The 25045-nt window shown below is 36.4% G+C and overlaps 4 protein-coding genes across 6 annotated transcripts in view; 1 reads left to right on the forward strand and 3 right to left on the reverse strand.

The window, feature by feature from the left end:
* The window catches only part of LOC129748425 (uncharacterized), a 344252-nt gene that overhangs the window by 109657 nt on the left and 209550 nt on the right, over positions 1 to 25045 (reverse strand). The window contains exon 3 of one of the 3 annotated variants that reach the window (XM_055743047.1): positions 11191 to 11213. The exons of the other annotated variants lie outside the window; for them this stretch is intronic. The gene's annotated coding sequence lies outside the window, so the exon portion shown is untranslated. The remainder of the gene's footprint in view (positions 1 to 11190; positions 11214 to 25045) is intronic. 3 annotated transcript variants of the gene reach the window in all.
* LOC129748427 (uncharacterized) lies at positions 10112 to 10905 on the reverse strand. The gene is made up of 3 exons (XM_055743051.1): positions 10777 to 10905; positions 10549 to 10695; positions 10112 to 10489 (listed from the first exon to the last, which is right to left on the reverse strand). The coding sequence occupies exons 1-3, from the start codon at positions 10837 to 10839 to the stop codon at positions 10259 to 10261; spliced, it is 441 nt and encodes a 146-aa protein (XP_055599026.1). The 5' UTR covers positions 10840 to 10905; the 3' UTR covers positions 10112 to 10258.
* LOC129748431 (uncharacterized) lies at positions 20080 to 20786 on the forward strand. Its single transcript, XM_055743056.1, has 3 exons — positions 20080 to 20212; positions 20276 to 20416; positions 20527 to 20786. Exons 1-3 carry the CDS (start codon positions 20159 to 20161, stop codon positions 20740 to 20742), a joined length of 411 nt encoding a protein of 136 aa, XP_055599031.1. The 5' UTR covers positions 20080 to 20158; the 3' UTR covers positions 20743 to 20786.
* On the reverse strand, positions 20159 to 21354 carry LOC129748428 (general odorant-binding protein 57e-like). Its single transcript, XM_055743053.1, has 3 exons — positions 21265 to 21354; positions 20791 to 21210; positions 20159 to 20714 (listed from the first exon to the last, which is right to left on the reverse strand). Exons 1-2 carry the CDS (start codon positions 21319 to 21321, stop codon positions 20836 to 20838), a joined length of 432 nt encoding a protein of 143 aa, XP_055599028.1. The 5' UTR covers positions 21322 to 21354; the 3' UTR covers positions 20159 to 20714; positions 20791 to 20835.

Raw genomic sequence — 25045 nt, forward strand, 5'->3', positions numbered from 1 at the left:
AGCGGGGGCGCTACGAGCGAGGTGGTTAGACCAAGTGGAGCGTGATCTAGCAAACGTGGGGTGCCCGAGAAATTGGAGAACGGCTACCAGGGACCGAGTGAATTTTAGGAATTATGTTCGTCAAGTTATGTCGCGAGACGGAATACTATGTAAATAAAAATAAATAAATAAAATTATAGCTTATTTTCCGATGGTCAAGAATTATAATTTTTTTCCGTTACTTGGTAACCCAGTTAGTTTTTTTTTTGAATATTTCTGTAAGGTGTAGATGAAGATTGATTTTTTGCTGAAAAATTAATACTGTAGGAAGTACCAAACAAATCTTCATTAAATTTTGTTTTAAGAAAATACGTACTTTTGTAGAAAAGAGGGGGCTTACTATGCTCTTATTTATCTACCCTGGTTATGTTTCTCGCTGATGTTTGCTCAATTCAGACCATCAGAGCCAGAAGAAAATAGGTACAAAAACCATCCATTTCAAGTTACTTAAGCCAAATGCACCAAAATTGGATGTCTAAATCATGTGTGGAGTTCATGTAGGTGTTTGAATACTTTTTTAATCAAGGTTCTGTAAAGACAAATATTGTTTTGCGATATTGGCGAAAATTGGCACATCCATATTAACTTTTCACTGTTTTTACGATATTAATTAACACATGACAGAAAAAGGGGTCATCCATGATAAATTTTTAGTGTTTTTACGAAAATTGTTTCACTTTACATCGCATCAAGGCGAGAATTCATGCATCTATACCTTCTGGGAGTTTCACACGACAGACTGTCTATATCTGATTTGAAATTTGACAGAGAATGTATTCATTCATATTAACTGTTGATTTTTTTGCAATATATTCGTTACTACGACGAAAATTCGTACACGGGTGTTCTTTCCGAGACAAAAAAAAGGGTCGTTCATAAATACTCTTAAATGTTTTATGCAATATCGTCATGAAAAGAAATCTCAAAAACCATTCAAACACAAACTCATCACATATCAAAAGTTAATGCAAAACGGAATTCGTACATGATCAGTTAGTGTGTTATAAATCAAACTTCTTATATTTCCAAATACACAGATAGTATTCGTACGCTCGTTCTTCGTCGGCCATCCACTTGGGGGGATTGCAGAATTTCACTACTTCTTCCACCTTGTCGCGATCATTGTTTATTGAGAAAAAATCAATCATCCTCGTAACCTGGTAGTTTTTCGCATCATCCAACCACTTCAGATTGCGTTGCATACACAGCAAATATTCCTTGAAAAAGACAATGATGATCATTTTTAAATTTTCAATTAAAATCATCTTAAAAAAACTTACTTTCAGAGACAGTTCAGCATTTTGCATATTTTTATTGTCAAGTACTCGGTTGAGAATGTTCGAATCCATTGGAATGGACAATTTTTGATAACAAACTTTGGTACTTTTCAGAATGATATCCATTTGCTGTTTATTGTATGCGCTCTTTAATTGAAAATAATAAAAGTTATTAATATAGTGTATATTCGCTAGGAATAGTATTGAAATTTACCACGCACGATCCAACTGCCACCAAAATAATAAGGCTTATCGTTTTCATTATTGACTTCACAATTTGACTATACCGTCGGAAGGTTAAGACTGCAATGATGCAATTGCAGTACAATCGATGATCCTATATACTCAAAAATCATTCAAGTAACATTCAATTTGCTGTCAAGAATCTTGATAGAATCAAGATTCTTGTGCCATCCAGAAGCACAAAAACATAAATTGCAAACCATTTACATGGCTGGGGTTCCAAGAGTTTTCAATATTTTCTTAACAACTAACTGATGATGATGTACATATGTTATTTCTATGATATAATTAACACGATCGAATCGAAATAAGAGATTGTTCAACTTAAAAAACCCTAGAATTCAAACTTTTTATGCTTCCAAATGCAAACATAATATTCGTAGGCTCGATCCTCATTTGAAGGTCCCTTGGCGGGTTTGCAAAGTTCCATGACTTCTTGCACTCGATTTCGATCGTTATTCATGGCGAAAAAATCAACCAAATTCGGTACCCGGAAGTTATCCTCATCATCCAACCAGCCCATGTATCGATGGCCACACAGAAGGAATTTCTAAGAAAATATTCAGGAGAAAATATTCAAATACATACTTTTGTATCTTAAGATGTCATCATTGACTTACTTTTACATCTAAATCAGTAGGTTTAATGTTTTTATTGTGAATAATACGCTCGATGACGTCCGAATCATTCGGAAGGGATAGGTTTTTGTAGCAAAATCTTGTAAAATCCATAATAGTTTTCATCTGCTGTTTGTTGAACTCTCCCTAATTTTTGTGATGAAAAAAAAAAAACAATAATTTCAGTGCTGCAACTTTGAACGGAGAATAATAATCACCAAACAACTTCCGGTTGCCAACAACAGAACCATGCTTATCGCTTTCATGTTGTTTGACTGAACTGCACAATCGAAAATTCAAATTACTAATGATGCAGTTCTAGTGACCTATCAAATTTTATACTGACACCAAAAGGTTCCACACTTTCTGAGTGGCACGCGCCATATAGATTTGATTTTTTTGTTGCCCTGTATTTTTTTTCAAATATTTTAAAAACAATATCCAACAAAAAAAATGTAAATATCTGATAAGTTTAGAAAGACTGTGGCATTAAAAAGATCATATAAGTAGAAGGCATCCGTTAAAATAAAAAAAAAACTTAGTTCAGCACAAAATTAATTTTTCATTAACTGTTTACTAGAACAAAAACGTTAAAAATATCATCATTTGTCTGTTTTTTTTTACAGAATAATTAACCACAAAAGAAAGAAAGGTTAGATTTTCATTTTTTTTTGTCGCAAAAAACCAATCATCAAACGAAATTGGAAGCGAAATCAAGTCAGGAATACCGCGGTACAACCGCGGTTATCAATTCATTCAATTATGGTTATCAATCAAAAAGGTACGTGCCAAATCTCAACGGAAAAAATCAAATCGTATGATGACCACAAGAGGCGGTAGTCAGTATTCAGATCTTGCTCCGCCAGGCAGCATGAAGTTTTTAATTGCGTTTTTCATTCTTTGCATTGCCTGTTGCTTTACCAGAGTATTCGAGTCCTACTGAGTCTTGAACGCGGAGCAGTTAGTCATAATGAGTGAAATAAGAAATAAATCATCATTTAGCTGAAACTATCAAACTGTGTTGGATTTTTATTTGAACAAGAAAAAATACAGCAAATTAAATGTTTAAAAGTGACCTAAAAAAATAGCAAAAAAAGAATATGATTAAAATTTTGACCGTATTTGAATTTTGTGTTATTAATCACTACTTGGAATAGAAAAAATCTCAACTTTTCTTGGAACTATTAGTATTCAACTGTATTCTTCTGATGTTATTTTTATGGTCATTTAGTGATACATATTTTGGAAATGTTAAAAATAGTACAACTTCCTAGCTAGAGCAACTTTTAAAAGTAATAATGACCAGAAACCCTTTAAAAAGTGAAGTTTGAAAAAAAAAAAACAGGATGAAGGAGGAGCCGAGGAAAAAGCGTGAAGTTAAATTTTGATTGCTTAAGTTATTTAGGAGTGTTATTTTACATAGCTTTACCTCTATTTTTGTGTGGCGTCAATATTTGTTTCTGGATTTAGGCGTTTGTAAAAGAAAATTAGTAAAATTCGGAGTGGATATCACACTAGAGTGCTTCAGCTGAGGTTCTAGTATCTTCAAAGTTTAATGGCACCACGACAATATCTGGGATATGCAAAATCTATAATGAATCACTGTCCATCATTTAATATGCAAACAAAGCATTCAATCTGAATTCAGTATAACTTTCCAAAATTGTGTTCTAAATCCTTCGCTTTGCCAAATAAAAAAGATTTTTTTGGAATACAGAACCAAAGCTTATAATCCAAAAGAAGCAGAAGCAGAATAAAAAATTCAAAGGTTAGTGAAGGCAATCCCCGAAAAAAATTTTTTTTTTTAAATCGAATGTGTATTAAGAAAAAATTCATGTCTTTTAATTTGAAAAAAAAACTCAGATTGAAAAAACAATCGAAGAGTAAATTAAAAATCTGTGGAAGTTTAAAAATGTGAGGTAATTTTTTTTGATTTTTTCAATGAACATCTTAAATTTTTATAAATCGTTCAATTTATCATAATAGAAAGTACCTCAAATATCTTCTTGAAGCGACAGCTTCTTCTATGGTTGTATCTGGAAGAGCTGTCTTAGAAAAAAGCGATCCTGGAAGCTGGCTAAAAGAGTTGTTCCGGAAAGGAAGCGTGCCTCGAAGGCCGCGAAATTGGGTGGCTTGGAGAAGTCAACTTAAGAGAAAAAGCGTGCCTGAAAGGCCGGTGTGGTGTGGCAACTGAGAGAGCTTACCTGAAAAGGAAAAGTGGCTTGAAAACCGCCAAATTGGGAAGCTTGGAGAAGCTAACCTAAAAGAAAAAAACGCCCAAGCAATAAAAAGTCGCGTTTTTACTTAAAGATGAAACAACTAAGTTCACATTTGGCTGAACAAATGTTTTACGGGAGCTTCAGGTGACTCATGTCAAGTTAAAGTTACTAAGGAAATTTCATCGCCTTTTGAAAGGTTAAAATATTGATAACGGTACTTCTAAGCGCTTTTAAAGCAACTTCTTTCAAGAAGGTTGGTTGCGTTTGCTGAGCACTTTCTAACGAACCTTTAAGATACATCTAGGTGTTTTAAAGAACCTATGTCTGTCAATTTTTTGTCTTGGTATGTGTTATGTTTATATCAGTTTGTTTGTTTATTTTATCAGTCCTGATTTTTAAAACGAAAACTTGCCGAAGAGTGGAAGCGTGCCTGGACTGGAAGCAGATGCCAGACTGCAAACCGCTCAAATTTAAATGACGATTCGATTCGGTTTATGAAAAAAAATGTACTCGTTTTGGCAGAATGAAACATGATGACCTTTTTTTCGGTCACCAGGTAGCATTTTCATTTATTCGCAGAGTCCCTAGAGTTTGTCGATAATCTAAAGTATATCTCTAGGAAATGCTGAAAATCCGTAGATTTCGATCATCGATCCGTAGAGTTCGATCATCGATCCGTAGCTTCGTAGAAGTACTTAAAATCCATAGATCTACGGAGAAAGCCATAGATTTGGCAACGCTGACTGGATATGCGACCCTAAGAGTTTGCATGAGAATAAAAAGCGTGCCTGGAATGACATCTGGTATGGCAGCTCTGAGAGCTTGCTCGAAAAAAAGCATGCTTCGAAGGCCGCTGGATTGATTAGCTTGAGGAAGCTAATTGAAAAGAAAGAGCGTGCTTTGAAGGCCATTTGGTTTGGCAGAGCTCAGAGTTCATGCCCGTAAAAGAAAGCGCTTGGAAGACCGCAAGATGCCAGCAGAAGGAAAGTCGCCAGAGGTCAATACTTGTAAGAGCGTAAGAGCTATCCTTGTAAGAGCGATTGTGAAGCTGCTTGAAAACGTGGTTTGGCTAGCTGTCTGAATATTAGCGAGCCTGAAGTGCCACAAGGTGCCTCTTTGAAAAGCTTGCTTAAAAACTGCTAGTAGACGGCTTTGAAAGCACGCTAGAAAACGCGCTTGGATGAGCGACTGCAATACAAAATAATAGGAAAAATGAAGTCTAGTAGTAGGTAAGAAGCGTTCTTCTCAATTTTATCGCAGAGCAAAAGCCGATTGCATGATCAGCTAATGCATGGCGACATGAACACAGTTTTGGGAATGCTTTTTTTCTGATTTTCAATTAGAAGAAGGGAGAAGATATGTGGTATGACAATACGCCAAGCTAAACAAACTGGCAGCACGTCCAACACCGGATCAGTCAGTTCTGCGCATTTTCGGGGGAAGACGCACTACAGTGTCGAAGACCGGACGCAGTCGATATCACTAGAATCGAGGGATTCCATGTAGCGGGACATAGACTCTTAATGTGAATATCTGATATTTTTAATTTTCTAAAATAATGACTTTCAATAGATTTGAAATAAAAAAAACACTGACCACTTTGAACACTTAAAAATAAAATAAATTGCCACAAGCTGAGTTAATCCAAATTTGCTCGAGTTCTTATATAAAAAATAACAAAGAAAGCTTTCTCATTTTGCTGTTGGTGAAATATTAACCACAATCACAATTAGTTCACAATTAGTTCGAGATCCAGGGCTATCTCATTTGCTCGTTCATAATTTCATCATAGGTTGCCCTCATCGAAGAAAGGATGCGATTAGCCAAGAAAGGTGCGCATGTTAAACCAAAGGTGACTGTGTATCCGGTATTCAGCCACCTTGCGACCCGAATCTTAACAGATCATTCGAATCTGATCGCTGCCCTCTGGTAACACTCAATCCTGTGTGCAGATACATTTTTACAATGATCACGGTTAATGCAACTCGATGAGTTCGGAAGCTGAGAAGAATCTAATCTTATAGAAACGATCGGTCCCGTAATCATTAGGTCGTTGAGCGTCACTCCGGGGCTGGATTTCATTGATCCGTTGAAGACGACGAGAAGTTTCATTGTTGTGCTGTCCTCCTTCAGCGCGTAATGGTGCGTTGCTGTTTCGTATACGGATCTGCTCTGCCGATGTGACCTGCTAAGATGAAGCTGTCGATACATTCCTCATACATACGCCAACGTTCCGGGTCCTAACTTGACTGGATCTAACTTGACTGGATCTCACTTGAACGGGAGTTTCGCAACGTACTGCCCAGTATTTCTAACTGCCGATGTCGTTCTGATGGGGTAACTTATCGGAGATCTTGTCCAGAATGGAACACTTCAAGGTCATCTGCAGGTTGGAATTCAAAATCCGATGGTTAAGAGCGCTGCTTTCCTCAAATTGTTTGACATTCCCGATATATCTTTCAATGGTTGTCAAAACGATGTGTTTCGGGCTGCAGTTGCTCTACAAGCTTGGTGGTGTCAAAGAATATCTGATATCCCGAATCAAGAAGACGTTCGCCTGATGCACTCATCACCCAGAGGTGGCCATTGAAACATACGAAAATAATCAAACGCTTCTTGGTTAACCGTTCCAAAGGACAGATGCACAGAGATTGATTTTTTTTTACTTGGTCTTTGGATAAGGAATTACCATATCGACAAATTTCCTAAAAAACTTAGTTTTTCGACTAACGTCTTGTTTACATTGACGTTTACACACATTGAAATCAAACACATGGTACACTACATTAAAACGTTCACAGCATTTGTCGATTGGGCGGTTTCGACCATCACAGTACGGTGGTAAGGTATCCAGAGAGACTGGCGTTGTCGGAGTGTTTTCGTGGATACGTATAAATTGACACGCTGGAGTATGTAAGAGGAGTCCACACGATAAGTCAGGGTGTCAAAGATAAAAGTTTGTTGATGTTCGGTACGACGTTTTTCAAGCGTGGCCAGATTTACAAGGTCACATCTTTGTTCGTAAGACGGAAGACGAATCGGTTCCGTCCAGGGAAGGCGTCGTAAAGCATACCTTTTTAACTACGTTGAACTCGTAACACTGTGTTCTCTGAAAAGGAGCCCATATCTGAGCAGCGTATTCCATAATGCTTCGTACTGATGCGCAGCTAACAGCTTTCCACGTTAAAATCCTTTGCATTTATACGCAGAAATCCTAATGCAGAAAAACCTTTTGCGGAAGTAATTACAATATGTTCAGTAAATGTGAGCCTGTTATCAATCTTTACTCCGAGATCTAATATGGACTTCACGTTTTCCAGACAACTTTCAGATAGACGGTAGTCAAAATTGACGATGTTTTGTGAGCGGGTATAATTCACTTCCTTGCATTTTTTTTGTATTAGCCTGCATCCCGTACAAGCGGCACCAGCTTTCAGGCTTAGCGGTATCAGCTTGCAGTGCCATACAATCTATACTACTTTGAATCCTTTTAAAAAGCTTCAGATCGTCAGCATAGATGAGCTTGTCAGAGTGGAGTGTTTCACATAGATCATTTACAAATGTAATGAAAAGTAGTGGTACGAGGTAGCTTCCTTGGGGTACTCCTGACGGGGTTTCGAATATACCAGATCGTGATCTATTTATTTTCGTGAAAGCACAGCGATTTGTGAGTTACGACTTGATCCACTCGAGCGACCAAGTTGGAATACCAAGTTGGTCCAACTTTCTGGTAAGTATATCGTGCGGAAACGAGGACCACTCACTTTTATCCCCGATGAACGTCTGTAGTATCTCCTTCGTTAAATGTAGCTCAAGAGAAGCAAACCTTATATGGGAACGAATTTGGGCCAAGTCTGCACCATCAGAGTTCCCCTGGTTTAAACTCACACCGACTGCTGGTGCCTCCGGAGCTACTATCGATGTTTCTCGGCTTTCATTTTCAGTTTCAAACGATTCGGCATCGTTGTTTCCGCAGTATTCCTACTTCGTGCCCTTCGGTTGCTCCATTAATGCTAGGAGCTTGGGGATTCAACCGTGTAGCTTGGTTTTTGACGCAGTGAAGTGTTTAAAGATTGATTTCTCCTCATCCGAATGATTCTCGATGTCGTCAACGGCAATGCATTGGTCGGGAATATAGTTTTGAAGCGCATGAAAGGCCACCAAGAGGTCTTAGAGGCATTCGAGCTCTGCTTTCCAGGGTAACTCCCTCAAAATTGAGGGGCGACAATGCGCAGCTCTGCTCGCCGGAGCCTTCCATCGATAGCTGCCCGCTTCCTCAGAAATGATTCCATTGTGATCATCCTGTCTACAACGCTGAACTTCAGGTCTTCTGAGGTTTCACGATTTAAATTTAATCTTGACCTAATTTGCATACATTCTTTTTGGCCTACCTCCGTGGCATAAATAAAGGCGTCTTTAGTACCTGTTTTCCGCCTTAATTTATGCAGTTTAAGAAAATCAAGCGGTGTCCTGAAAAATCCTGATTTTTTCTACATGGAGTCCTGATTTAAAAATAAAAATCCTATGTTAAACTAAAGTTTATGAACCTGCCCCAAAATGTGGATTCACTGGTAAGTCCGAAAAACTTGTCTACACTAAATTTTGTGTTAAAACATGTTTTTCCTTGTTTATTTTAGGCTACATCTATATGCTAAAGGTTAGGGTGGGTCAACCTATCCGAACAGGCGATAGATTAAAGTTTAGGTACACGCAGAGAAAAACAGACTTTTGAAACAGAACAAATCTGATTTTGATTCAAAACACTATTTTTTTTAACCAAACTCCTGTTATATTTGAATCAAAGAATTTCGTTTTTGATTCAAAAAAATATTTTTGGAAAAAAGCAATAATTCTTTGAACTAAACATGTTTGGACTTTTATTTTGAATAAATTCTTTGATTAAAAATTAATGGATCAATTGCTTATTTCTCTTGAAAAAAAGAAAACTTTTTTCAACCAAAGAAAACGTGTTTGGTAAAAATTTCTTTAAATAAAAACATCAGCATTTGATTCAAAAGGTATTTTGATTTGACTTGAAAATAGAGTAGAATACCGAAAAGTCGAATCAAGTTAGACTAGTCGTGTGAAAATGTGGATCAGAGTTAGCTAAATTAGGATGAGTGAGAATCAAGTATGGCAAGTGTATGTAAATTAAAGACTGAATATTAAAGATTTTCTATAAGAGCTTGCATTTTACAGGACCACGGCCGATAGATGGTTACGACCAAGTGCAACGTCGTCATTTAAGTTTTTTTCGCAACTTCGCACTCAAATATCCGTTTTTTTTTTTTCTAAAACGAACTTCTATTGCATAAAGGTCTGCTTTTCTACCAAGAAAACCATGTCGAAAACTATTACTTTTTATACTATTTTCAAAAAGATGTCAAAATGTGCTACTTTTTGACACCGTTTTCATTCTAAAGAAAAAATAAAATCTTTTTCTTCTAAATTTACTCTGGAGGGTATTTTGCAGTGTTGCAAAAGATGTGTATGCAACTCATTGCAATCTCGATTTTTGCTAAAGAAATCAACTTCTTGCAACTTGCTGAATAAATACCTATTTTAACACCCTAAGTTATTATTTTGTAGTTACGCCACCAGAATTCTAGACATAATGACATTTTAGGACACATTAGTTTCACGTTACCGAACTTGTAAGTTCGAGCTTTCGTATTATTTCCATGAATTAAACAACCATGATGAAATTTGAAATGTATTGAAATTTTATTACCCTATATTTTAAACCGTTTTATATATTTGAAACCTTACTATGGCTCTGCCACCATGCTTATCGATAATAAATTGAATATTATAATTTTTATGAAAATCGCCATCACCAAAATAAAAAAAAATATTAGAAAATTCACAGCTCAAACTGCTTGGTACCGAAAAAACACCGATGGAAGTTATAGATCCGATCGGTCGGTTTCGCCAGGTTGTTCAGGTGATTATCATCAACACATCGATCAGTAACTTCCTTCAATTTTGCCTCCTGAGCATATCCGGTTCCAAAAAAGTCCAGGAACACTTGCTTCTGAAAGATTCCGTCAGAATCCAACCATCCGAGTTCCTTCGTTCCGCAAACCATCAGTTCCTAGGGGAAATTAGGACGTGTTGAATTTACTTCAGTCTTTCAAAACAAACAAAAAATACCTTAACACGTTGATCGTCAAAATCTTCCGGTTTTTCGTTGATCGAAATCCGGCGAATGATATCGGAATCTGCCGGAAAATCTAATTCCTGGTAGCATTTTTTGGCTATAGTTGCAAATCTCGCTGTCTGATCAGCCGTATAGTCAGCCTAGAATTCGAACCATTTCTTAGTCGATAAAACTTCAGATTTCAAAACCGGTGTCGCGAAATAAAATTTCTAAAAACTTACAAAAATTCCCAACACTGCAGAAGCAATAACGAGGATGATAAACGATGTTTGAAGTCTATTCATTTTTGCTTTTGAACTGATTTAGCTGCTCCGACCAACTCGATAGTTGCATGTGAACTAAACTCGAGTGGCATTTTACTAAATCCTGTTACCCACGTTTAAGTAATTTGATTGGATCAGCGAAATTCGGGAGAAATTGTATTTCGCTGATGCAAAATGCGTCTGTTTTCAGGTTTCCTATCTACGATCATCAATCAGACCGAGGTTTTAATTTATCAGCACATGGTACCTCCGTTATATAAAAGGATTTACTTAATGTAGCTCAGCGTTATATTTTGTTTATTGTTTCAGAATTATTTGAATTAATCATAGACTAAATAAAGATGAATAAGTCATCGAACAAAGGTCACTCACCTCAACAACATTTGGAGAAGAGTCTGAAACAAAACAAAAAAAAAATACAACGATTAGATACAGAAATTAACTCTAACATGTGTTGTGAGCCTACTTGGTTGAATAATTCTACTGAATCAAAGTAATCGAAAGATTCCCTTTCGATTGCTTTGATTCAACAAAAATAGCGTTCTGAACACTATTGAAGACAGGTTTAAAATCATTATCAGGATATATTGCCAAAAAATGCTAATCATAAAACAAGTTGCAGTCTGCAAACTGGAGGCATGGATTGAAAGGATGACTTGCACAAAATTAGGGAAAAACCTGTTTATTATTCTTTCATTTCCAATTTCATCCATTTCTCATCGAATGAATTTTTGAATTCTCGTATATTAAACTGTAAAATGATATTTTTGGAACTGTGTTCCGGTATAAAAGAAAAAATCTTTTCCGAACGCAGTATCAGTTTATCGGAAGCTATTGCAAAGATAGGTGGCCAGAAATTTTCAACATGGCTCAAAAGTCTATAATAATTTTATTGGTCTTTGGAACTCTCTGTTTGGTAAGTTTAAAATATTTCAAATCTTTCAAAAACTTCGATCAATATACTTCTCATTTTTTAAGGCTGAGTACAGTGAAGACCAAATGAAGAAAATTAATGATGCGTATTCCGTGTGCAAAGAAAAACTCGCCATTACAGAGCTGTCAGAAATTCAAAAGAATCTTCAGTATGGAACGTACAAGCTGCAGGATGATCAAACTTTGGCAAGAACAATTTAAAGAAAGAAAAAAAAATCTCTTATCCTAACAAACAAATTTTATTGCATTTAAGAAATTCATAGTGTGCGCCATGAGACAGATGGGCTTGCTCTCGGAGGAGGACAAAGTCAAGCGGGACGCGATCGTTGAGTTTCTGGGAGATCGATATGAGCGGTCCAAAACGAGCGCCGTTGTGGATCTTTGCATCGATCCGGAAGGCGAAACCATCGAGGAAAAGATGGGCCACTTTTACGATTGCTTCTTCCTGAAGAAGACTTTTAATATCTAGAGATTTGTTTCATAAAAATTTTAAATAAAATGACAGAATGTAAATTGAAAGACTTGATGATTTTTTTTTATGAGACTATACCCACCAATGGTTGCTAAACCTCCAATCGAGTACATTCAGCAACATACATAAATCAACCCATCATCGCACCAAATTTAAGAGCAAGTTCACTGGTGTAGGGAACAGGGGTAGAAATTTTGACATTTGGAAAATTTTACCATGCAAAAATGTTTTCAAGATCTTTTGGCGTAGTATTTTTGACAGCACTGTTTCTATTTCGGCCGTATGTGATAGAAATATTGCCTTTTTTTTACATCACAGTATGCGAAACTACAACACATGTTGTTTAAAAATTTGAAGGCCACAGATCTTGAAAATGTTTTTGCATGGAAAAATTTTCAAAATGTGCTTAAAGTGGCAAAATTTTTACCACTTTTTCCCAACACCAGTGAACTTGCTCTAACTTGATTCGAGAAATAGCATTCGAGCAGTAGGTTGTTACAGGACGCGTTTATGTATCAACCCGGTAGCAACGCAGCCGGTCGTCGCTATCAGAAAATAAACAAACACAAATACCAACCTGGATGGCACCAATAGGTGCGAAAATCAGTAAGTAGATAAAAACGCCAGACAAAAAAACCAATCAAAACATCTAAAATTCCGACCAAAATAGCAACGCCCGGTAGGTTTGGTCTGATAAGATATCATAAAAGATACAAATTTTAATTTATCTCTGTTTTATTTTCAATAAAAGTATTTTTCAGTGTTAAAAAAGTATATTTCTTTCTTTTTTGATTTTTGTTATTTGACTAAAATCAGATTTTACGGACATCGGGGATGAATTCTTCTGAGTAAGGACTTTTTGCGCTTCCTATCTGACGAACACGAGGTCTTGTGGTTAACAAGGCGCCATTTCAAATGTGGTTTAGTCGGAGGCCAAAGCACAGATCCTGAAAGAAAAGCGGCATAATAAGCGGCAAATAACAGATACCGACCTTGGAATGGTTCGAGCCGTTATATCGAGATGCACCGCATTGTGGTTTTCTATGAAACCAGCGTTTTGGAGCCTGTACAAGACAATGCTACACCACAGATGGACATCGAGAAGTCCGCTGAGAGTCCACCTGAGCCTGAACTCACACTTAAGTGGTAAGCCAATGTTCCTGAGCAACAAACCGCATGCGAGCGGATAGCCGATGTAATTTCATCCGAGAGCACACTTGAGCCGTCAGCCGATGTGTCAATACCAGAAAACACATCTGAGCGGTTAGTCAATGTGCCTGCTGATCCCGATCACACTGTGGATAACAGTGTGGTTGATGACGATCACGGCGAAAGTGACTACGAGAGATGACTATGATCAACAAGATTCCGTTACTCGTGAACCAGCCCTTAGACCCTATTGTTGATGAGGAGCTACCTCAAAACATCACTGAGCTGAAGCACTGAGACGACTGGGATTCCTGGAAGATCACCATAGACGAGGAAATGACAGCCTTGAAGAAGAACAAGACTTTGGAAGTGGTCAGCTTACCCCCAGGTCACAAAAAACCCATATTGTCAAAGTGGGTGTTCACCGTGAAGGATAATCGTCGCTACAACGCTCGATTGGTCGCTAAAATATGTTTCCAAAGACCAGAATCGGATTTTTGGGAAACATATGCTCCGGTTGCTAAGATGGAAAGTGTCCGTACAATTTGGGTACGACGAGATATTAAAGCTTGGTTTCTACCCGTTGAAGGATATCTGCTGCATTTACCGATCCTGCAAGCGAGAACTCACCCTCGTCCTGTTCGTGGATGAAATCCTGATTGCCGGAAAAGACGTTTAAGAGGTTACCTGGATCAAGACCGATTTTGGAAGGCTATTCCAGATGAAGGATCTTCTGGAGGTCAAGATTTTCGTGACCATCAAACAAGACTTCAGCAGGATTATCATCGAGATTTCACAATCAGGATACGTCAGAAATTAGTTAGCTCACCGCTTGATACGAACGTTCGCTTGGCGAAGCTGAATGATTGTGGGGTTATCACCGAACAGCCATTCAAAGAAATGACAACGGCGACAACTACAAGGCCAGATATCTGTGAGGCAGCTAGCGGCACTGGCACTGGCAAGGCCTGAAGCGTATCCTGCGATTCCATCAAGGTACGACTGATTTGGCGTTGATATTACGCAGAAACACGAAATCGGAAACACTCTCCGGATTGGCAGATTTTGACAACGACTCCGATATTCAAAAAACTGTATCAGGCTACGCCTCCATGATCTTCGGGATCTGCGTCCGATCCTAGCAGTGAAGCATACAAAGATAAGACTCTACCTTCTGCGTTTGCCGAGCTGTTAGGTACGTCGCGAACGTTGTGTAGGATACCTCCACCACCGCGGAGTATCTGAGTAGAACACGCTCCCTACGAGGGAAGCTGCGGGGATAAGACTAGACCTTCTTCACAGACGAACTCGTTGAGGGAAGAGTATTTACGCTGCGAAACACTCTCGGGTAGGGTGACTTCACGTCATCGGCGGATAAGTTCGAGTCGGTGTAGGATGACGTCTTTGCCGAGAATCATCCGAGTAGTTTCGTAAAGTCCCGGACGTGTGCTGAGACAGGCGCGTGTCCAGGATAAGCTGCTCTTGATTCGGCACACGGACGGACAAAGAGGGGCTCCAGTCAAACCAAGCGGAGCCAAGATCTCGAGTCGTTAAAGGAGAGGTCGTTGGTCTCTTGCAGTGGTCTCGAACAGAGGAGGAGCGCACTATACTCGGGGAAACCAAGCGAGCCTCGAGTTGCGAGTAAAGGCCGGACCTTGCGTTGTCAGAGGAGAGGTCCTTAGTCTTGAATCGTAATAAGAGGCAGGGTATACAGTGTTGGAGTTTTGACTTGAAATTGAGTTAGCCGATGAGCGCTTAAGGGCGGACTTGGTCTCCCATCTCGGGTACAGCCTTCGATGCAGGTCCGGATGGGAATTATGGCCAGAGGCCCCAGGTGGACTTAAGGCGTAGAAGAACTTAGTATCATGAGTCGTCCAATTGCACCCATGGACCCAGAGTAGCATAATTGGGGGGACGCGGTGGCTCGCCGTGCCTGGGAATGCAATCCGTAAAAGGATTTACCACCTGGGTGATCAACTAATAAAAAAACAAAACTGATCTTGGGGAATATTATTTAGTGGTCAACAAAATGTCAGCAGACAGTCCTGAGTTAGTTGGGTGTGGTTAGCACTATTTTCACGTTAATGGAGGACAGCATCCCTTGCATCCAGTACCTGGAAAAAGCGCGGACCCGCCAGCGGATGAAGCATCTGAACGTAAAGTATGCATTCATCAGAGAGATTGTGCGGTCAGCTTTCTTTGCGACACATTTCTGAAGATCAGCCAGCTGATGCGTTCATGAAGATGTCACCGAGAGCGAGGTATGTGAAGCTGTTCAGCATTCTCAATTTACTAATCGAGGGGGGGGGGTGTTGTAGATACCCACAATTTTCAAATGCTGGTCTAGAGTAAAATCCGTCTGCACCATCTGCACAACCCAAACAGTTTGTTTTGTTACTGATCGTTTTCATCAATTCGCAATAGGCGATGGGTGCGCTCACAAACCCGGTATACGTTTTTTCGTGTGTTAAACAGAGAAAGCAATAGCCTTCACTCCAATTTCACTCCGATTAGCGGTCATTCTTATGGAAATCTGTGTAAGTGTAAAGAGCAAGCTTTATTCTATTTAGCAGGCCCAATCCCAATTGAGAACAATGGATTGATGATTGCTGATGACAGATGATGATGATAAACATGGTTCAAATGTTAACATCATCACATGCTTAAATGAAACTACTCAGATTAGGTTTATGGTACACAACAGTGTTGCCAGATACTCTGGGTAGAAGGATTATTAAATCGAGGCTGTCATATTATTAAATCATCTTAATATTTCGATGGAATAAGGTATGATCACCAACTAAGCTTTTCATAAATTAACGTGAACCCATGATGTATAAAATTGTGTAAATTCAAAATTACTGTATAATTTGTAAAATAAGTTATATCGCAGGAACAACATCATTATTCAAACAATTATACCAAATGAAAAGATTGTATTATACTTACCAAAATAGCATATGTGTAGCTACAAAAGTGAAGGCGATACATCTACAATGGCAAGATTCCAACGATTCCATTTCCCCACCAAAAGCAAAACAAACGATTTAAAGTAATTTGAGTAAATCGGAAAAAAATCCTCGATCGAGATTTGAACTCCAGTCTTCCGAGATCGCTGTCCGATATCTTAACACGATGGAAACTCATCAGTTGATATGATCCACGCTATAGCTCTATAGATGAAATTTTCATTTTATGAACCGGTCAGAGGGAGAAAGGGAGAGACCGGATAGAGTGTCCTTCGAAGGACCGCCCATTTATCGTAAATCAGTTCACTTTTAGATAGCTCAAATGGTTAATGTTGGCTGGGACAAGACATAATACGTGTCAGATCAATTATGTTTTCCATAGATTGTGCATTTCGGTCCAAATTTATCTTTCCACATAACGTTAAGGAAAAGCGCAGCGCTTACGCAGAGATGATGTTTTCTTGCAATACATGAAGTATTGGGTTCAGACTTCCGTCTCTGAAATTCATTTTTATCTCAAACTATTCACATAACCCGCTAAGTTCAAATCGATGAGATGTTGGGTTATCCTCTTGAAGTGTTTTTTTTCTCATTTTCAAACAATACTTTTGATTCAGAATTAAAAAAATTAATCCTAGCAGTCACTCGATTTTCATCCCTGTTTACTCTCATCTCAAACTTGCCTCACAACTCGCTTGAAAAATAATTTTAATAGAAACTAAAGCCGTTATCAAGGTATTCTATTCATTTTCAAACCTTCCACTCTACTTTACGTTTTATTTTTTTTAACTTGAAATTTTAAACAATTTTTTTTCAGGTTGTCCTCTATACTCGTCCTTTGAACATCTTTCCAGTTTCAAGTGGAAATTCATTCACTTGAAATTTAAAAAAAAAACATTCGATATGTTTTCTCGAAACGCCTAATAGTTTATTCATATGTCAAGCTCTTCTTTCATCCCGCTTGTTTTTCAATTTTATTCTTTTTTATTTCCTAAAGGAAAAGCTCTCTTTTCAAAATTTTTTCTCGATCCTAAGCAATTCTGTGAACTCGCTTCTTATTTTCAACTAAAGACTTCTTTCGACTAGCTCCATAGTTGAATCTCATCTCAAACTGTTTTTTTTTAAACCGCTTGATTTTCAATTAGATAAGATATTCAAGCTGACTTCTCGTTTTATTTTTCAAATTTCAAGCTGTCCTCTTGACTCGCATCATAGCTGAATCTTATCTCTAGCTGCCCTCTTAACCCGCTAAATATTCAATTTTATGATACATTCAAGCTTGTCCCACTTAAAAAAAAAAATTCAAGCTCTCTTTTCGACTTGCTTTATATTTCTATCTTATCTAAAGATATGGAAGCTGTCCTCTCGATTTGCCTTTCAATTTCAAGCTGTTTTCTCAACTCGCTTGAATTTCTTTCAATGCGATCAGGCTGTCCTCTCGAGTTGCCTTTCAATTTCAAGCTGTCATCTCAACTTGCTTGAATTTCTTTCGATGCGATCAGGCTGCCCTCTCAACTCGCCATTCAATTTAAAGCTGTTCTCTCAACTCACTTGAAATTTCAATCGATTCGTTCAGGCTGTTCTTTCAACTCGCCTTCCAATTTCAAGCTGTCCTCTCAACCAGCTTGAAATTGCGAACATGGTCAAGCTGTCCTTACGACTCGCTTTATATTTCAGAATTTTTTTGATTTACTTATATTACCACTTTTTTCGTACTGGATGATAAATAAACTGCTTGATTTTCAAGAAAATTTGATGAAATATTTTTGAACGTGAATTGGTGCTCGTCTTTGTTTACCTTTTTTTAGTTCAATCTCTTTTGTGATTGCTCATTTTTCGAGGTTAACGAAAAATCCCCTCTCATGATCGCCAAATGTACTCTATACACACAATAAACTCGTCAATCCTTTGTTTAAAATAGATTTAAGTATTCATTGCAAATAAAAGTTTTGAAATGTGAAAATCAATAGTCCATCAACATCAAAAATACTGTTAATCGTACACAAAAGTGACGCAAATGATAGAAGGGTTATTCACATTTTTTTTATTAGCAGAAAACTTAACCTAAATTTAGATCTCCATATGTTAACATATATTTATCATTCTGTTGACAAATATCAGATTTCATTGTAGAAATTAGACATAAAACAAGAAAAAACCCATTATTTTCCAAAATTTACTCCATGACATTAAGGAAAAAAACATCTTCAACTTTAGGCTTGGTGATATCATAGAAGATGAGTGATCTGCATTGCTTTGTAGATGAAATTTCAGGGGTAGTCCTTAGATGTTGTGCTTAAGAAATCCATTTTTTTCGTTTATAGTCAATTTTTCAAGAGGATTGAATCCCAGTAAGTAATCCTCATTTGAAGGGGGAACTAGTAAATTTTTCATAAATAACGCTTTGCATTTTTCTTTTGGGTCTACCAACCCTATACCACCACGATCTGTATCTGAATAAAGCTGTTTTCTTTCTACTCTAAACATATTATTTTTCCAAATAAATTGTCCAATTATTGACTAAATTTGGCGTGATGTTTATTCTTGAGAGCATAAATCTGAGCTACATACCACAAGATAGGAAACAACAATTGTATTAACAAACCAATTTTTTTTCCAATAAACTCAAAATTCTGTAACTGTTTTGCAATATCCTTGCATAATGTTTGTCTTAAGAAAACTCCAAGTATTTATATATCTGCAGTGTCTGAGATAAGAAATGGACCATCTGGGCAACATTCAATATGAGTGATACAGATTTCGAATTGATGATATGTAGCCCAAGATATTTGGAATTAAGTACCTACATATACGTTTACTCTCAAAGCAAAATATCATATTTTAAACATAACTCAAACTCTGTTGTTCAAGACTTTTTATCAATTCCATTTTGAATTCTGCACCCGAATTTATTAAGGAAACATGCATCAGTCAATAAAAATGCGTTTTTTTCAATTTCTAAACAATTGTAATGCACCTCTACACCGTACACGAAAAATCTACGAAATGCGGAAAAATCACTCATTCAATTGCAAATATTTCACCATCAATTTTGAAATTCTTAGCTATATAGTGTACTCGAGGCATATTTTAGAACATAAAGAGTGAAAATATGTTAATTTTTTCATACATTTTGCTGAGAATCTCCATACAAGATTGAAATTGGTTGCGCCAGCTCATGCTTCAATCAATTGAGCTGAATCTTATAGAAAATCATTTTTATTTTTATTATCCAGGTTCGAATATAGATGGAAGATTGGCTAAACCAAGAGTTATCATAAGAATAGATAATATAGCAATTTTTAAACCACTAGCTTAAACTTCGAAAACAAGGAAAGACTATTAGAATTCAAAAAAATGAAAAAGTGTATTTAAAATTTTGAACAAAAAAAATAGTTTTCTGAAACAGTAATCGAAAACTGAGTAATTTTGCTATAAATTTACAAATTCTGGGAAGTTCATTATCGTTAAGAAGAAATTTTATTGGAACAGCAAAAATGTTCTTCTCGATCCCGATATGACCATTCTAATAGTAACTTGTTTTTGGTCATAAAAAGGGAAACGGCCCATTCGAACGACAACAAGCGACACGCAGCCTAGAAAGAGGCCCATCTGAAACCAGTTCTTCCGGAAGAATTATGACCCCTTGTGTGAGCATGTTTACGAATCAACAATTTCTCCTCGGTTCTATGAACTCTTAGAACGAACCATCTTAGATCCGAAAGGGTATAAAAAGATCTGCATTTTTGCATCTGCTGCGTAGTTGTTACCTAGATTCCTGTCTTAGCGAATAGTTGGTGCGGTTTTAAGTTTAAACATGTATTGGGCATCTGCAATTTTTGCCTCTTTATTTCTGATATCGTTCAGTTTGGTAGGTTGTTGGTTAAAAAAATCACGATTTCATAGATTTAAAAGAGTAATTTTTTTTTCTCAGGCCGAATATAGCGATCAACAAAGGATGGCGATGGATAAAATTACCAACATGTGTCTGGAGGAATTGGGTCTCGAAAGCGACTCGTTAATCCCCCAGAAAGCTCAGTACGGAGGGCTGAAAGAACGAGACGAGATATCATCGGTAAGTATCTATTTTGGGAACAACTATTGAATAAATAAATCTATACTATCATTATCTTGATGATTATTTCCTGAAATTTCGACACTCAACCCTGGTTTTCCGCTTTCCAGAAATACATTCACTGTGCGATGATGCGGTTCGGATTTATGGGCCCGGATGGAAAGTTCAATTTGATGGCGATCGAAGACTTCCTGGTGCCCCATTACGCTAAGGAGTCTGTGCGGAAGACGCTGGAAGCGTGCAACGATCAAACGGGCGATACCCCGGAGCATAAAGCGTTCAACTTCAATCAGTGTTTCTTCGAGAAGAAAGAATTTGAAATTTGAAAAGATTTATAGAATAATAAACGATTGCATTTGACGTAAAGAAACTACCTAGCCAATGTTTTCTTTGAAAATTTGAATTTCACCCAAAATAACTTAGTTCACTTTTTCCATCGGATCCAGGACACATTTGATATCATCGAAGCAAGAGTAAATATTGTAAGCTCGTTCGCACAAATCCGTTCCCCCGACTGATCCACATCGATCGAGAATTTCCTGAACCGACTGTTTCGTGTAAACGGTTGTCCATTTTTTCAATATATTTTCCTTCCAGGGTTGACCATCGGAGAACACATATTCCATGCTTCGATAGTAGCAGCTAAGGAAACAGGAAAACGGATCCGTTTCTGGAATCTTTCCATTGGGGGAATTCTTTATGAATTGTAGTCTGATGTCATCTGATAAGTTGTTTTCCTGAGCGCAGCGTTGTGATATCTGCTGTACTTTTTGCAGATGTTCCTTGGTGTACTTCTGGGGGGAAAAATCGTCAATCAAAAAGGTTTCACTGTTCTATTTTCAACTAACCTGACCAAATACACTAAGTATCGAGTGAATAACTAATAAGTTGATAATCCAGTTCATTTTGATTACTCTTAATATTATATTCACTTCAGCTTCTATTTATAGGTCTGGTGTTAGGTTTTTGATAAATTATAAGTTTACTTTCTGTAGCTTACAATGTATTACCTACGGACAGCTAAGTAAATATAGTTGGTATACTATTTCCATTTAACCCCTTTTGTGCCCAACCCCGCATTTCGGCGGGGTTTACTGAAATTGTCATAATACCGCATCGAATAGTTAGTATTATAATTTTTCGTCAAATGAATAAAACTTTGTAAATCTCCTTATTCTTGTTACAAAACTGTTTGACAAGCAGTTGTCAAAAATTTCAGCTAAATAAAAGTTGAAAACATAAGAAAACTGCAACTTTTTTCCAAAAAAAATATCATTGTGATAGCCTCACAAATCATTGGTCCATGTGTAATTCGATTAAAAAAAAAAGCTTGGCAGTTAGGTCTAACAGTTACCAACATTCTGGAGTTTTTGAAAAAAAAAAACTATGTTAGAAAGAAGAGATGAATCATAAACACCGTCTAAAAGCGGGGTTGGGAAAGTTCGACAACAAATCGAAAAATATCACATATAGGTTAAAATGTCTCAGTTATTTGTGGGCTAATTTTAACAAAAGCTATATTATAATATAGCTATGGGTCAGTATTAATATTGGATGAAGTGTGTAAAAACTACAAGCGAAAAAGTACTGAAGGCCAAGTTCCTTTAACCCCTGTAGTTATGCAATTTTTCGAAAAAATGTTTCTAATATATAGGGGAGAATGGGGATACTTGATCCCTTTTACTTATTTTCATTATATCTTTTTAAAAAGTTAGCAAACTTGCCGTCTTTTGCATTTTTTGACAGCGTATAATTCACAATTTTATGCTCCAAAAGTTAGAACAATATATCAACCCGTAGATGAACTATTTTAAACTCCTATCAAAAAGAAAAAAAAGTAGATGAACTAAAAGCATTTTCGTGAGACGATTAAAAGGGAAGGTTTTTAGGTTAAAAGAGACTTGATCCTTAATTCAAAGTGCCTTGACCAAATCTAGCAAAATCCGAAGAAGTCCATTACTTATTTTTTGCTATATTAGTTCTCATTTCACAGTTTGTAAGAATCATTCAAAGAGAACTCTCAAAGTGTGTCTACTGTGTTTTGATATAAATACAGTATTTTGAGTCTCATGCAACAGATAATCACTGGATTAACATTAGTTATTGGACAAATATCAGTAATTTCGTGATAACTAATCACGATCACGATCCAATCAGAAGAGAAATTCATCTTTTGGGACTCTAGAGACATTTTTTAAAACATTGGAAATTTGTAAGACATTCCGATTCCGAGATATAGCGAAAAAATTAAGTATCTCCAGGAATCAAGTATCTTCATTATCCCCTAAAGTTTTTCGTAGAACAAAAAATAGGTGTAATGTAGTTGGGTTCTAGAGGGTTGATCAACAGCACAGACAAGAAACTGGAACAAATGATATCTTTTCATCAATCAATAGATTCAAAACCTTGAGCTTATTAATTCTTTAAACTTCATTCTTCTCTTATTTGTAAGGGAAAAAAAATAGCAATTTTTAGAATTTCTTTATATCGAAGGCATTGAAAATACCCGAAAAACACAAATCCCCCACACTCAGGCAAATTCTTACTATAATTTTCAAAAGATACGTCTTATAAATGGTTTTTTAGAGTAAAAATTGTATTTCATAAAAGTCTTATGAAATTCTTTAGTTTTCATTAAAATATCTAGGGAAAAAGAGAAAAAAAAGTTAAAGCAACGTTTACATGAGTAAATTTGAACTTTTTGGTTTTCCGCTGAACAACTTTGTTTAAGACCGTCACTTCGTGTCTAATTAGGCAAAAAAGATATTAGCTGTTCAACAGGGGTATGAATTTTGGCATTGAAAAACAATGAACTAAATTGACATCACTTCTAGTGCCTAGCGAAGTATTGCATGACTAATTTCCAGGCAATACTTCGATAGGCACCCAGAAGTGATGTCAATTGAGTTTATTGTTTTCCAATGCCTGTTAAATATCTAATAATTTTGTTGTTCAATGAGATACGAAGTTATGGTCATCGACAAAGTTGTTCAGTAGAAAATGTCTTTAAGAGAATTTATGAATTGGCACAAAAACTATTAGCAGGCTAGGTGTCACAGAAGAAATAAAAATGATATTTTCTTTTTTCAGTAGGGGAGAGTGGGGTATCGTGGGCCATGGGGGAACGTGGGCCACTTTTAATATCTCAGATGTGTCTTGAGATAAAAATCTCGAACCAACTGTCATCGTCGTCGCTTTGCGTGAGCATATATTTCTATATGTTATTGACTTAAATACCCATCATATGCTTCTTTTATTTATCAAGCTAAAAAAAGGTAGAAAAATTTAATAACATAATTAAAAAATTAACCGCTAATTTCATCGATGGGGAACCTAAAGTGCATAACAAAAATATGCTCATACGCTTATGATCTAAGTATTTTCATGATCTTTCACGTGGAAAAGGAATTTTTGATGAAACATCAATGAGTCACACAATTGCAACCAATTTGCAAATCATAGCTTGTGGGGAATCATGGGCCACACATCTTGAACCACCTATATTTTAATGTTTTTATACACATTCAGAACTTAGAATATGTTTTTCCAATCTGTAAAGTTTTCTTATGCCAAATGAAGAGTTATGATAAATATTTTGTCCATCCTGTATAAGGAATTTTGCCAAAACGTTCGCGAGCCATGTTTTGGAATCTATTCGATCATACACAGCTCTCTTTTTATTTCATAATCTGAAATGGCTTGGAAATAACGAAATGAATTAGGAAATCACAGTTTTGGGTCAACTCATAAACTTTGCATGTTATTTGGTCAATTTGGATTTGGTGGCCCACGATTCCCCACCATTTTTCAAAATCCAAAAAATATTGCTTTTTTTTAAACAGTCAGAATTTGGGGAAACTAATTTATTAAAAACTAAAAAAAAATACCTTATGATACCTTGAAAATGTAGAAAACCATACTATTTTTTATTTTCTTTTTATCTTTTATAATAAAGAAGTTATGGAACACCGAAAAAAAGTGACCCATGATTCCCCACTCTCCCATACAAAATATTCAATTTTACCAATCAAACCTAAAAGTTCAAATTAACTCATGCAAAAAGTTTATGAAATTAAGAAATGGCATAAATTTAAAATAAAAACACCATTATGACTTCATGGTAAAATTATATCCATTTAAAAAAAAATTGTTATGAAAATATTCCTCAAATGGAAAGACAAAATAAGTTACGTGAAATTTTGTTTTCCAGAAATGTTTTTAAGGCGGGATATGATTGTTTTGAATACAAAATTTTCAACAGGAATGCATTATTTTTCAAGAAATAAGAAAACTATCCCAATCGGTATTAGTGAGATTTTTTTTAACAAATCCTACTTGTTTATTCTGGACTTAACGGGTGATTTGATTTTTCATTACTTTGTTAAAAATATGAAAGAAAAGTTTGAATTTGATAAAAAATCTAATTAAATTTTTATGTTTAAATCATTCCATTGCTGGTAAAAATATTCTAAAAAAATATTATTTTTATTAAAAAATCTCGTTTTTTGGATCTTGTTTTTGATACCGCGGATGGAATAAAAAATAAATTTGATAAAAATATCCAGTTAAGAATATTCTCAGTTTATCGAGTTGGAAGTTTTTAAATAAGTTAGGTTTGCATGTCTGTTC

Source organism: Uranotaenia lowii, chromosome 2 (genome assembly GCF_029784155.1).
Source record: "Uranotaenia lowii strain MFRU-FL chromosome 2, ASM2978415v1, whole genome shotgun sequence".
Lineage (NCBI taxonomy): Eukaryota > Metazoa > Arthropoda > Insecta > Diptera > Culicidae > Uranotaenia > Uranotaenia lowii.